This window comes from Trichomonas vaginalis, chromosome IV (genome assembly GCF_026262505.1).
Source record: "Trichomonas vaginalis G3 chromosome IV, whole genome shotgun sequence".
Classification (NCBI taxonomy): Eukaryota; Parabasalia; order Trichomonadida; family Trichomonadidae; genus Trichomonas; species Trichomonas vaginalis.
This window is the reverse complement of record NC_067206.1, coordinates 1,481,081-1,494,395: the sequence shown is the minus strand read 5'-3', so window position 1 is coordinate 1,494,395 and position 13,315 is coordinate 1,481,081. Positions and strand designations below refer to the sequence as shown.

General features: G+C 33.1%; 5 protein-coding genes and 3 pseudogenes across 8 annotated transcripts, besides 8 other annotated features; 4 read left to right on the top strand and 4 right to left on the bottom strand.

Moving 5' to 3' along the window:
* Positions 1-2,910: part of a mobile genetic element that runs on past the window's edge.
* Positions 63-215, bottom strand: TVAGG3_0008940 (uncharacterized protein; the record flags this gene model as incomplete). The annotated part of the gene is made up of 1 exon (XM_051219840.1): positions 63-215. The coding sequence occupies one exon, from the start codon at positions 213-215 to the stop codon at positions 63-65; it is 153 nt and encodes a 50-aa protein (XP_051104826.1).
* TVAGG3_0008930 lies at positions 745-1,381 on the top strand (annotated as a pseudogene). The gene has a single exon. A coding segment is annotated over exon 1 (637 nt).
* TVAGG3_0008920 (phage tail repeat-like family) lies at positions 1,607-2,029 on the bottom strand (the record flags this gene model as incomplete). The annotated part of the gene is made up of 1 exon (XM_051219839.1): positions 1,607-2,029. One exon carries the CDS (start codon positions 2,027-2,029, stop codon positions 1,607-1,609), a length of 423 nt encoding a protein of 140 aa, XP_051104825.1.
* Positions 2,911-3,360: 450 nt separating the features above from the next.
* TVAGG3_0008900 lies at positions 3,361-4,140 on the top strand (annotated as a pseudogene). Its single transcript has one exon. A coding segment is annotated over exon 1 (780 nt).
* A 73-nt stretch (positions 4,141-4,213) lies between these two features.
* TVAGG3_0008890 (serine threonine-protein phosphatase family) lies at positions 4,214-4,456 on the bottom strand (the record flags this gene model as incomplete). Its single annotated transcript, XM_051219838.1, has 1 exon — positions 4,214-4,456. One exon carries the CDS (start codon positions 4,454-4,456, stop codon positions 4,214-4,216), a length of 243 nt encoding a protein of 80 aa, XP_051104824.1.
* A 1,858-nt stretch (positions 4,457-6,314) lies between these two features.
* Positions 6,315-6,351: a mobile genetic element.
* Positions 6,315-6,351: a terminal%2Cinverted (terminal inverted repeat of Banshee-A3 transposon ID:TVAGG3_0008880).
* A 46-nt stretch (positions 6,352-6,397) lies between these two features.
* TVAGG3_0008870 (glycosyltransferase family) lies at positions 6,398-7,576 on the top strand (the record flags this gene model as incomplete). Its single annotated transcript, XM_001296763.1, has 1 exon — positions 6,398-7,576. The coding sequence occupies one exon, from the start codon at positions 6,398-6,400 to the stop codon at positions 7,574-7,576; it is 1,179 nt and encodes a 392-aa protein (XP_001296764.1).
* A 668-nt stretch (positions 7,577-8,244) lies between these two features.
* Positions 8,245-9,405, top strand: TVAGG3_0008860 (glycosyltransferase family; the record flags this gene model as incomplete). Its single annotated transcript, XM_001296762.1, has 1 exon — positions 8,245-9,405. One exon carries the CDS (start codon positions 8,245-8,247, stop codon positions 9,403-9,405), a length of 1,161 nt encoding a protein of 386 aa, XP_001296763.1.
* Positions 9,406-9,553: 148 nt separating this feature from the next.
* Positions 9,554-9,872: a mobile genetic element.
* A 1,642-nt stretch (positions 9,873-11,514) lies between these two features.
* Positions 11,515-12,135, bottom strand: TVAGG3_0008840 (annotated as a pseudogene). Its single transcript has one exon. A coding segment is annotated over exon 1 (621 nt).
* A 386-nt stretch (positions 12,136-12,521) lies between these two features.
* Positions 12,522-12,775: a mobile genetic element.
* Positions 12,776-12,840: 65 nt separating this feature from the next.
* Positions 12,841-13,043: a mobile genetic element.
* Positions 13,044-13,123: 80 nt separating this feature from the next.
* Positions 13,124-13,161: a mobile genetic element.
* Positions 13,124-13,161: a terminal%2Cinverted (terminal inverted repeat of Banshee-A3 transposon ID:TVAGG3_0008810).
* Positions 13,162-13,315: the final 154 nt, after the last annotated feature.

Below are 13,315 nucleotides of genomic sequence, written 5' to 3'. Positions count from 1 at the left end.
TTTGTTTGTGGTGTCAAATCTACCGTTTCAACTTCTTCGGTCATTTCATCTCAGTAAAAATTTTAGTTTGGTTTGTTTTCAACTGGTTGTTGTTGTTTTTTAAGTCGGTCTAAAACTTCCTGAGGTATAGGAAGAACTTGACAAACACGTTGTGTAACTGCTGGAAGCCGACAAATCCATCTTGAACCCATTTGTCTCAATGCTGTATTGTTCATTTCATCTCAGTAAAAAACTTTACATTCCCCACGTTTGAGGTGGTTGCGGTTGGTTATTGTTTACCCACTGTTGTTGCATGGTTATATCCTCTGTTAAAGAATCTTTCACCTTGGTCCATATAGTGTCTGCTTGGTTATAGTAGTCATTTGCTTTGTTATAATAGTTTCCTGCTTGTCTTCCTACATTGTCCATCCATCTTGAACTTTTCCTCTTGTTTCAGGATTTGGAATAAGATTTGTTGCATCTCGTGCTACATCCCAACCTTTCTGTACAGTTTGTATAATAGGTTGTGCTTTCTCTTTAAGTATACCTAATGTACTCAAAATCTTCCTTCCAACTCCAAATACACCTCTGGCTATTGTTCCCACTGCGGGCAAAAATCTGGATGCAACTCCTGCTAACGCGCCAAATAAACCCATTTCTTATGGTTAAAAAATGACGAATCCAAACAAGGACCCCTATGTTTCTAAGGCAACAAAGAAAGCACTCATGATAAAAATCTTTAGTTCAACACCAAATGCTTGGTTTATGGATATCTTGGAAAACATTCCGAGGTATAGAGAAGACGGACCACCATACTGGCTAATATTTGTTGGTCAAAACACAAGATACTGTGAAGCCATACCATTACAGTCCAAAAATATTTTAGATATCTTAGCAGCTTTGACAATATTCGTTGACAAATACCATCCAACAAAACTGACATCTGACTGTGAAAGTTCTTTCAAATCAGACGATATTAAAAACTATCTGCGTTCAAAAAATGTAAACCAATATTTCATTGTCGACCAAAACCATTCTGCTCTTGGTGTCATTGACGGTTGTATAAAAATGTTAAGAGACTTAAACCAACCACAAGGTGGTGAAGCAAATGAAATGTCATATGACGACAAATATAGACACTTCTCCATGGCAAAGATGAGACAAGTTTTAAATATTTACAATAGCCGTAAACAAAAAGGTTTGGGAAACCACTCCCCCGAAGAAATGAAAAACAACCCTGACTTAGAGAAAGACTATATATTTAATAATTTAGTCAAAAGAGACAAACAAGAAAGAATGCCGGGCTTCAAACTTCAGAAAGGTGACAAAGTAAAAATAGAAATACCTAAACGCGACCCATATGAAAATACTATTGACTATGACAACAATGGGAACCCGACAGGTACTCACATTCGTGTTCGTAAAATAGAAGAAAGTATACAAGAGAATATTATGAAGTTTTAGGCAAACATGGCAAAATGTACACACTGCAAGCAGAAGATAAAACTACTATTGTCAGACCTCGTTTCAAACTTGTCAAAGTTCAAGGTGGTATACTTTCAAAGACAGTTCCTAACAAATATAAGACAACTCCTGACGAATATGCTAAAGAAGTTGAAAATGACGACTAAGCAATTCTATACCATGCGTAAACTGTCATGTAAGGTGGCATGTAGTCTTTACTTTGTCCCGTTGTTTGTGTATATCCTGAAACGAAATGTGTATGGTTTCCTTCTCCCTGCGTGTCATCCCAGTAACAATTTATAGCAAACTTAACGTCGTCTTTAACATCATATCCTTTACCTTTTGTCATTCCTGTCCAATCCCAATATCTATGCCTATGCCAACCTGCTTGAGATGTACTTAAATCTATGTAGTGACTGTGTGCAGGTAAATTTTCACCTGAAATCGTTTTACTTCCACCTGTTTCCTTTGAAGAGTTTGCACAATACAAAAACCTGTCGACTATTTGTTCCCATGCACCAACACCAAACATTACTTGAGGACCTCTTGCTTCCATAGATGTATAAATAGAACCTACTGGGTTCATTAAATCAAACATATGAGATATATAGGATTGTCTCTTTTGAACTTAAAATATAGTGCAACTATTTCAGGTTTCTTCTGGTTTGTGTCAGAATATTTTTTATAATATAATCTTATGTTTTCAGGGTAGGTAAAATCTTGACTATAAGATTTATTTCTGTCATCTTCATAATAGTATACTATTCTCGTTTTTTCTATTGCATTATATCTTTTATATCTATAAAAATCTAAATATAATGTTAGCTTTTGTTCATCTACATGTGGTGTTCTGACGTCATCTCCATAGTCATAATAATATGGTGCTGGAGCTGGGTCAGGCAATGTCATATCTGCCATTTCATAAACTCTTAAATATTTCTTTTGTTCGTCTCCATATAAGTTTAAGTAGCAGTTGTTGTCTAATGGAACTTTAACTTGTGTACCATCGTTCTTTTTATAGCTTACATACATTTCATTGTTATTTTTCGGAATGAGTTTATACCGTATACCATTTTTTAAGGAATGTACAAACTGCCATCTAAAATATTTATTTTCTTCATTGACAGAAAAGTCACCAACAATAGTTTCAATATTTTTTGTTCCTAGCAAACTTTGGTATATTTCATTGACATATGTTTTATCTGCTTTTGTCTCTAATGTTTCTTGTAAGTTTGCAATATTTGCAATGGTATGTGTATGTCCAACGGCACTTTTCCTGTTTAAGGTTTCTTGTAAGTTTGCAATATTTGCAATGGTATGTGTATGTCCAACGTCACTTTTCCTGTTTAAGGTTTCTTGTAAGTTTGCAATATTTGCAATGGTATGTGTATGTCCAACGTCACTTTTCCTGTTTAAGGTTTCTTGTAAGTCTGTTATTTCAGATATAGAATGTATATGAGTCTTTTTAGAATATTCGTTTTCAGCTCTTGTCACTTCACTTGACATTTTATTGTCAACATATGTTTTGTCTGCTAGTTCAGGATGAGTATGTTCTTTTGTTGCATAAGCTTTGTTAGCTCTTTCTTCTTCTTTTGCTATTGCATCGTCTACATATTCTTTGTCAGCTTTGTTGCCAACATCTGCTTTCAAAAGAAGTTCATTTATAGGTTTCTCGTTTAAAGTTCCTTTTGTTGGATTTATACAGACAGTATGGTTCTTATTGTCTTGAAACAGAAACTCATCTGTCATTGGGTTTAAAGTCAGTTTTAAGTTTCCTTCTTTCAATGACTCAGATATCTTAGAATAGTTTGAAAAGTTTGTTGTGTTCTTATTTAGAGCTTGTATAATGAGTTGTCGGTTGTGTTGTATTTCTCTCATAGACGCTGTTTCATTTGACATTTTTATTCTAGATAAAATATGCTTCCAATAGAAAAAGAAAATTCAAGAGTTGCTACAACTAAACCATTAGATGAACTTTTTACTAATGTCGGTCAAAAGTTTGAGACAGAGACCGTAAAGCATGAAGGCTATCGTTTTGACTACCCGTTAAGATGGTTAAGAGACCCATCTGTCACAAAAGCTATTGGCTTTCATAGAATGAAGTTCATTTCAGAAGCCATACATGGTTTCCCATTTACAGTCGGTTTTGAAGTTCGATACTATAACAAAGAAAAACGTACGTATGAGAAATTTGAACAGGGAAAACTTTTACAAGTGAATTTGCTTGTAAACTTAGAAACAACTCTTCAAGCTTTTCAAGAAAAAATAAACGACATCTATATCGAATATGCAAACCAGTATAACATTGACGAGGGAGAGTACCATCTCGATATTATATATGACAGGAAAAATGCAACTGTTAAAATCAATAGAATAGAAGACCTTGGAGAAAACGTTTATATTTCTACAAAATATAACAACTTGGCATGGTATAGATTTCTGAGGATGTTAAATCAGCCTGCAGCATATCCAGTACACCCGGACTTTTATGAAGTCGAAAACCCTAATGGAACATATGAAAATGTTTTCGACTCAGATGCTATTATAGTTCATGCTTCATTTTCTGGTGCACAAAACTCTTTTTTATGCTTGGCAAATGACTTTTACGAAAAACCTACAAAGCTATATGAACCACCAAGTGGAAGTATTTCAGACTTTCAAGTATGGTTTACAACAGATGGAAGAAAGAGAATAATTCCATTATACCATGCGTTTTACTTAGAACTTAGTTTCATATACAACTACTATCGAACGGTAAAAATATAATTTTTTAATACGGTTGAGGTGTTGGATTTGGTTGCCAACTAGACTGTGGTGCAGGTTCAGGCTGTTGTATAACAGGGGCTTGTTCTTCTGGTTCAGGGTCTTTAGGTATAATACCAACGAACTGACCTACTCTTTTACCAATATTTTTGACTCCGTTCCAAATTCCTCTTCCTACGGTTTTTATTCCATTCCATATACCTCTTCCAACTCTTCTGAAGAAGTTTCCAATACTACTGAAGAAACCCATTTTACTATATGTAAAAATCTAATGTCCGCCTAGTCTCTTACGTTTCCTGTTGAGTTCCATAGCATTCTTTAACTGGAGCTCATACATTCTGTTTCTCCTCTGGTAGAAAACATATTCTGGGTCAACTCCTGTGTTCGCGTCATCTGCATAAAGTTGTTTATATCCCACTTCAGGGTTTGTATAAAACTCTTTCCATCTCATATTTGCATACCATGTGGCAAACCTAACGCAGCGTCATTTGACATGGCAGTTTGCATTTGTACATCTGTTGGCACTTGACCATAGTTTGCCATTGCAGTTTGTATTCTAACTTCTTTTGGAATATTCTCTGGGTTTGGTTGTCCAGGTTGCTGTGCATTCGCTAAGTTCTGTGCGTCCATTTAATATTAGATAAAAATATCTCTTACGATACATATACTGGACATTTGCAGGCATTGTTCATCTTCATATCTCTTGTACTTTTCTGCCACGTCAAATAAATAAATGACACAATGGAAAAAACCTAAACAAGTAGTCCTATTTCAAACCACATTTACTTACTAGTAAAATTTCTTTATTGTGACACTTTCTCCGGTTTATAGGACTCTCTCATATTCTATCTTGTCATATATAAACATTAGTCATGTATGTCCTCTAACTTTCATAACGGTTTCCAACACACTTTTATCGGATGTAAAGTAAAAGCATGGATGGTTATGTAAAACGTCTAAAGTTCTAAAGAGTCTCTCAAAGTCCAGTCTACTTGGTATTGAAAATCCCATGTGTTATAGAACGGCGGGTCCACTATAAAGAAAACATTTTCCTTGTCTTTATATTTTTCATACAACTCTGTCCAATGACATCTCACAAACTCTATACCCTCAATATATTTTTCTATGTCCTCTTTGAAAACATTTGTATAGTTAAGATATAAAACTTTTGACATAAGTGTTTCAATGTCATGAACTCTTATAGCACCACTATAATATAGTCTAGCAGATATACTATCCCAGTCTATATATTCTGCTTTTTTCAAAACCTCTCTCACAATATTTTTCTTATCTAATGGTATACGTTCCATCTTACCTATAGGTATCTTTTCTTTTAACTCTTTCAATATATTGTTTGTGTCTGGTATATGTTTGAGACGGTCCATATAGTTGTCGAAGTCATTGCATATAATCTTTGAGTCTGGGAATATTGTATGGCACAAATGGGATATATAGAAACTTCCACCGAACAAATCTACAAATGTTAGACCATTCGGTAGTTTCTTAAGTTCTCTCAATAGAATATCTTTACATTTACTCTTATTTCCAAAGAACGGTAACGGTGGTTTTGTAAAATTCATTTATATATAATAATAAAAATGTTTTTACCCGAAAAGTGACAGAAAAGTGACAAAACATGAAAACATATATAATTTGTGAAAAGTGGCACATTATATAATGTTTTCGACCCAGAAGAAGGCTTCTCAAAGTATACTTCCTTGGAACGCCTGTAACTTTTCCTGTAGCGACGATAGACCCTTACTTGTCCGGACAAAGTTATACTAAACATCTTCAGGGCTAGAAGGGGCGCAGCCCCTGGAAGCCCCTCATACCTGACCTTATATTCCCACTCATTATATTCGTAAATTTTGAGGTTTATCCTTCGCTTTTAAGATCATTGAATTTGATTTTTATATAAAATAGTTATATATTAGAAAATAATATGAGTTTATGTGATATTATTTTTCAGAAGATTTCATTCTATATGCCTATGAAAAGTACTCTCAAAACTAACTTTTTCCTAATTATAATTAAATCTAGAATATTGTATTATGCTTAGTATTATTTCATTTTTCTCGTTCAATTTAGAATTTACAATTGTCAAAAAATTGAGAGCTGTCACTTTTGATGAATTTCTGTTTATTACAGTTCAAAAAAATAGGGTGCCAAAAAAAATGCGTACATTTTTATAATGGCATTCCTTGCGTTTAACAAGTTGATGATCATCTACCCATCTGCAGCATTTGTATTTCAGCCAATACTCGGAAAAATAGACATCAAAAAAGAAAGCAATTTACTCCCTAAGAATAAATTTATATCATTATTCAAGATTGATCAAACATTTCCTGATAAAAGAAAGGATTTAGTTTTATTCTACGGAAACAAAATGAGACATTTTGTTCCAAAAATCATTCCAATCAAAAATTCCATTTACGATCAATCAAATCATTTTCATGGTAACTTTGTACATGCAACGAAAATGTATGCATCATCCGGGTATGCTATAACCGATGGAAAAACAGTTTACAAAGCACCTGATTGTAATAATGATGATTACATGGTATATAATTATCCCGGTGATGTAGTTGGACAATATGAGAACGTTTTATTAGTAGGACATGTCGGAGCTTCATGTTTTGCACATTTTATCAACGAAGTTATGAATCCTACGCTTTTCTTTCCTGAAGAAATATTTAAAAAGTCATATCTTGTAGTTGAAGGACCTCCTAAGATGTGGAAAGATATCACTGCAGTGTTCGGATTCGAGGGGCGCACAATCCACCTTGAGCATCATCAATGGATTTATTGCGAAAATCTTTATACGGTTGTTGAGCCAAGACCTCATGGAGGTTATTATGGACCTGCATTATATCATCTTCATATGCTTTTTAGGAAATCTTTTAATTTATCCCAAATAGCACCCAACAAAGTCGGTTTTTTGAATCGAAAGGGTCCATATAGAGTTATATCTAATTATCAAAATTTAATTGAAACTGCAAAGGAAAAATATTCAAACGAAATTTTCTTTTTTATTCCAGATGCATTATCTGCATTTAATGCTGCGAAGACATTTGCATCTTGTAAAATTTTGATGACAGCAACCGGATCTTCTTGTATAAATGTTATATATATGGCAGACAAAACGTGTCTAATTAAAATCATCGGTCCTGTAGTTGATATGTGTAATATAATTGTTCCTAGCTCGCTGGATATCTTTCAGATAAATTTGTACTACTCAGAAATGTCTATGTATCAAGAATCAATTACTTATCTTGATATTAGCGAATCTATGAAAGCATTAGAATTAGCTTTTTATGTTATAAAGCATAAAAAATGGCCTGAAATTAATGAATACACTTATCTTATCTAATTAATCATTGTTATTTATATAATAAAAGCTATCCTTTAGTATGCAAATAAAAAATACTTGGTTAAATATAGAGTACTTAGCATGATAATTCATATTGTTGATATTCTTGACATTGAATTAACAATATCTGGTGTTTTCAATCGTGTGGCAAATGGTAAATTGGTTTTATGAGTTAGATTAATAGAAATGACATAAAACCGAGTAAATGCATTTCGTAACTAAAATATTCTAGAAGTTTTAATATTATAATGCTCACAAGATGTAAATGATGGTAAACCACTTTGAAGAAAAATAATACTTCAGAAGGTAAAATTTCAATCAAAGTTTTTTTAATGGCCATATGTGGCATAACCGCCAAGGAAATTCTTTAGGTTTTTGACCCCATTTAGTATCATAAATTTAAATAAGTTAGTTTGGAACTCAGAAATCATTATTGTTTCTATGAGCTCTCTCAAATGTTAATTCTGGAATTTTTTGTTTTTATTGATGAACACATATGAGACATATAATATAAATTTTGTTAGCCAAGTATTCAATTTGAGATTGAAGCTGATCAACGGTTTTTTATATCATTCATCACTTTCATGAAAGACAAAAAGAATTTTTCATTTTTCTTAGTCTATTTAACATTCTTATGGTCCTTGTTATCAGAGCCGAACAAATGTTCAATGTTTTTATTGGTGAACGGTATTCAAAAATATAATTCTACATCAACCAGAAACGCAAAAAACCTCGAACTGATCGACAACTATAGCATCATTCTTCCTAATGATAACTACTTAAAAATCAGACTAAATCTTAATTCTAAAGATTTTGAAAAAGGGAATTCTTTCGACAAAAATTGCCTTGGCTTACAACATTCAATTTATCATCACTTCCATCGTGCTGATGTCTGCTTGTATGGCGTTTACTACTATGACTACTTTATTGAATTATCCCGAATGCATGATGATTATGTTTATCCACCTGCTATAAATCATTCGCTACAAATATACGAAAAAATTGTATTGGGTTTCTCACATCACGTTCAATACGGCCACTTCATGCATGATATGCTTTGTCCAATAATTTCTATGCCTGCAGAAATTTTGAATGACGCTGAAATTTTTGTTTGTTTCAATGAAAATGAAGCCCGAAATATTTTCAATTTTTTAGGTTTCGACCCAAACCATGTTCATGCGTTGACAAATCAGTGGGTTCATGGCATTGATGTTCATGCAACAGTGAGTTCTTTTGGCGTAAATGCGATGTTCAAATCATGGATTGACTTGCATCACTTAATATATAAGAAATACAATTTATATGATATAGAACCTACATTATTCACTGCAATTAATAAGCCCGGGTCGAATTGGGGCTACATTGGAAATTTCGACTCTCTTATTGAACGAGCAAAGGAACTTTACCCTGAATATAATTGGACTTTATATCCAGCAGAAACACTATTTAATATAGAATTCACAGCAAAATTATTAGCTGCTACAAAATTATTCATCTCGGCTCCAGGATCAACATGTTTCAACTGTATCTATATGCATCCAAACACACATATCTTGTTCTTCAGCAGACTTCTTCCAGATAATCCTGCTTTAGCCAGTGCTTTAACATTAGGAATATATGTTTATTCAATAAATTCACCAAATTTAAAGCATGTTTTCATGATAGACTTCGATAACGGTCTGCATGAGATCATGTATGTCGTAAAGCATGGACAGTGGGGAAACGGAGTGAAACACAGATCGAAACTTCTATTTGATTTTTCTTTTTACGAAAAAGGATATGATCTATATAGAAATGTTCCGTACCGAAAAGGGTCACTAGAAAAGTGACAAAAAGTGACACTTACTCTTATTTTTCGCGCCAAAATTCGAAAGGGTTTTTAATATAATAATTATAATATATAAGGAATTTTATTAAAAATATGAAATTAAAATATAAAAAATTTAATAGTTAATTTAAGTTTGTTTTTTATTTTTATTTTAGAACTGTTTTCATAGGAATTGAAGGGTGAGAGGTATATAGTATGCCTATATACCTCGCACCCTTCAATTCAAACTCTAAATGGGAGAAACTTTGTTCGTATGTTATCTTATGAAAGCAAAGTTTCTCCCATTTAGAAAGTGAATAGGAGCCTACCAGGCACTGATACATAATCAGTGCTTTGTAGACTCCTATTCCCTCGAGAAAGTTCGAAAACTTGGTCGCAATTGCATCTGATTGCGACCAAGTTTTCGAACTTTCTGGTAGGAATTGAAGGGTGAGAGGTATATAGGCATACTATATGCCTCTCACTCTCAGATTACATTAACGTACATAAAAAATATTTTTAGATTGATTTTTACTAACCTGAACCTCGGAGTAACGAGGTATTCGTAGATATGATGTAGGCTATTGTTTTAAGCGGTAAGCTCGGAAACTTTTGTTAGATAACTTAGCATTCGAAGTCACTTTTTGAACTTTCTGCGCAAAACTGTAGCCTCGGAGTACCGAGGTATTCGTAGATATGATGTAGGCTATTGTTTTAAGCGGTAAGCTCGGAAACTTTTGTTAGATAACTATATCATACCGAAATGCATCACTAGCAAAAGTGACATTTGGCGCCAATTTTAAATTAGTGGATTTTGTGTTTATTATTTAAAAAATATAATTGATAAAATATAATTAACATTAATAGAATAATATGGATAAGATTTGATAAAAAACAATCATAAATTTTTTTGGGCGCCATATAGAGAACTATAGTCTGCGAGGTACTGATTCTATCCATGTACCTCGCAGACCATAGTTCTCAGCCAAAATGCCTCTAAAATTTGTATACCTATAAACTCAAACTTCAATATATTCAATTTTATTTTTATAATTAATTTAAATATATCTATATAATTCTAATGTTTTCTTTTAATTTAAAAAATAATAATAATAATTAAAAATAAAAATAAAAATAAACTTTTCTATAATATTTATAAAGCTGATTTGATATATAACACATGTAGCTTAACAAAATAACTTAGAAAAATTGCCACGCAAAATAAGAGTAAGTGTCACTTTTTCTAGTGATGCATTTCGGTACGGAACACTTTTGTTAGATAACTTAGCATTCGAAGTCACTTTTTGAACTTTCTGCGCAAAACTGTAGCCTCGGAGTACCGAGGTATTCGTAGATATGATGTAGGCTATTGTTTTAAGCGGTAAGCTCGGAAACTTTTCTTATATAACTTATCATCCAAATCTACGATTTGCAATGAATCATCAGTAAGTAAATAGTTGTATTAAAAAGATGTAAATACGATAATATTAAGTGTTTATTCGTAATGATTTGAGAATTTGTTGAAAATTTATTGAACTTGCTCGAGATTTTCATTTTCTGAACTCGTCATTGCTTTCCTTAAGGTTTTTTAATTGACCGTCGACTATCCAGAATGGTTCTTGTTCTGAATTTCGATACCAGTGATTATCAATTTCACTGGCCTCGAATTCATTCGGCGTAAAGTAAACGTTCGTTTCAGGATTCACAGGCAAAGAAGAATGGGGCATATTATTGTAAAATCTGATGACCCGTGGAAGATCTGATTCTGACTTGCAGTTTCTTTCCACGTATGGCCACCATCTCTCAATCTTACCATTTGCCTGTGGATTGCCCGGTTGAATGAAAATATGCTCATTTCCACGTTCAACCAAAAGTTGATGAAATGAGCTTTTATTTTCAAGGCCGTTATCGTCCAAATAGCGTATGGTGGTTGAGGTAGAGTACTTAATGCTCTTTTAAGAACTGCAGTTGTATTTTGAGCTGTTTTTTCGGTAAATAAATTAAAATCTATGATTTTTCGCGATCTGTCGTCTATTATCGCAAACAAATATTTGCCTATTCGTTTCCTCCAATAGTGGATATCAGCATGCCAAATTTGATGACATTTGGATGCTAGATAATTTCGAGGAATGTATTTTTGCTGATTTTCTTGATTTTGAGGGGGAGTATCTGCGATAATCGCTTCATGTATTTTCCTGCCCATTCTATATGAGGGAGAATCGAAATTTTTTGTAATGTATGTTGCCGTTTGAAGAGATTCGCGTAATGGATTTATTTCAATAGGCGTACCTTCTATTGGAGTCACAACTGGAACTAAAGTTGTGCGGTCAACTTCATCGAGCCAGTTTCCAGACTCATAATTTATTTCTCCATTTTTTTGAATTTCTGATTGAATTTTTTGAAATTCTTCTGGATTCTTCTCAATATTGACAAGGTCTGTTTTCATTTTCTGAATAATTTTATTGATGCCTGCATCGGGCATTAAATCTTTCAAATTTGCATAAGCTTGGCAGGCATCAAGATTAATTTCTATTTGTTTTCTTCCTCTTTTTGGAATTAATTCCAAATTATTTTCTCTAACAAGCTTTTTGAACATGGTTTTGGATATTTCACGAAAGGTACCATTATTTAAACGGGCCTTTTTGCAAATATCCTTTAGCTTCATTCCAGAGTTAATTTGTTGAACCGATTCCTTTAGCCATTCGATGTCAACTAATTTTCTGGAGGTACGATGCCAGTGATATGGATCCATTTGATTTTTGTAAAAGTTTACAAAAACTTCCATTCTGAAAAATAGTATGGATTTGATATAAAAAAATAATATGTAATAGTGTAATATTGATTAAATAATAAAAATAAGTTTTTTTTTAAAAAAAATAATTTTGGCGCCAAAAGTCACTTTTTCTAGCGACCCTTTTCGGTATGGTATATGATCTATATAGAAAAACAGGTAGGATTGTAAACCTTAAACCTTCAAAATCATTTTCTAAAAGAACGCATAGGAAATTCACACATTAATCCATTACCAAAATCTAAACTTATTATGAATATATCTTTTCTTATGTCTAACTCTATACATTATTGATGTTTATTGATAAAATATGTAGCAATATAATACTAAAATTTTTTCCCTAAATTTCGACCTAACTCACGCAATAAACTTTTTATTCGCTCTTTGGCCACCAAAGAGCCAGAGAATCACATTTGCATTAACTTATGGTGATATTATCTGGATTTCCTCTCTCATTTGTGGGACATCCAGATAGCTTCAACATAAACGAATTGCAGACATGTTCTCCCGCTCTTTATTGACAAAGTACAGCAACTACATTACACAAGGGCAGAGTTATTTTGGGGCCTCTCACTAATAAGAGGCTTCGGAAAAAGTCTGCCTTATTAGGTTAACTACAGAATCCCTGGCTCTTTGAAAAATAGGGAACAGTAATTGGAATGAATTATCTCGGAAGAACTTTGCCGTGTTCGAGTAGTTACAGAATCCTTAGTCCTTTGGGGACTAGATAGCGGTAGTACAAATTCATGAAGGCAATAACGGATAACTAATATCCTTAGAAGCGCAATACCTACACAGACTGGCTACTATATCCTAGCAGTTGGACTGCACAGGTATTGCGCTTCTGGTTTGCAGAACTCTCATGGAAGGCCGATTGGAGATCTGATGCCGAAATCACTTGCTGATATGGATGGAGCAGCATTATGATTGGCCAGATCAAAGGCCGCGTTGTTGTAAACAGAAATTCATCAAAAGTGACACCTCAGAAAAGCTAAAATATTGAATTTTTGGAACTTTTGATAGAGCACGTTTTTAAATATTAATTAAAGTAAATGTATATTTTGTAAAGATTCTTTTTAATAAAAAAATAAAATTTTGAAGAAGAACACAAAATCTTCTGAAAAATAATATCACATAAACT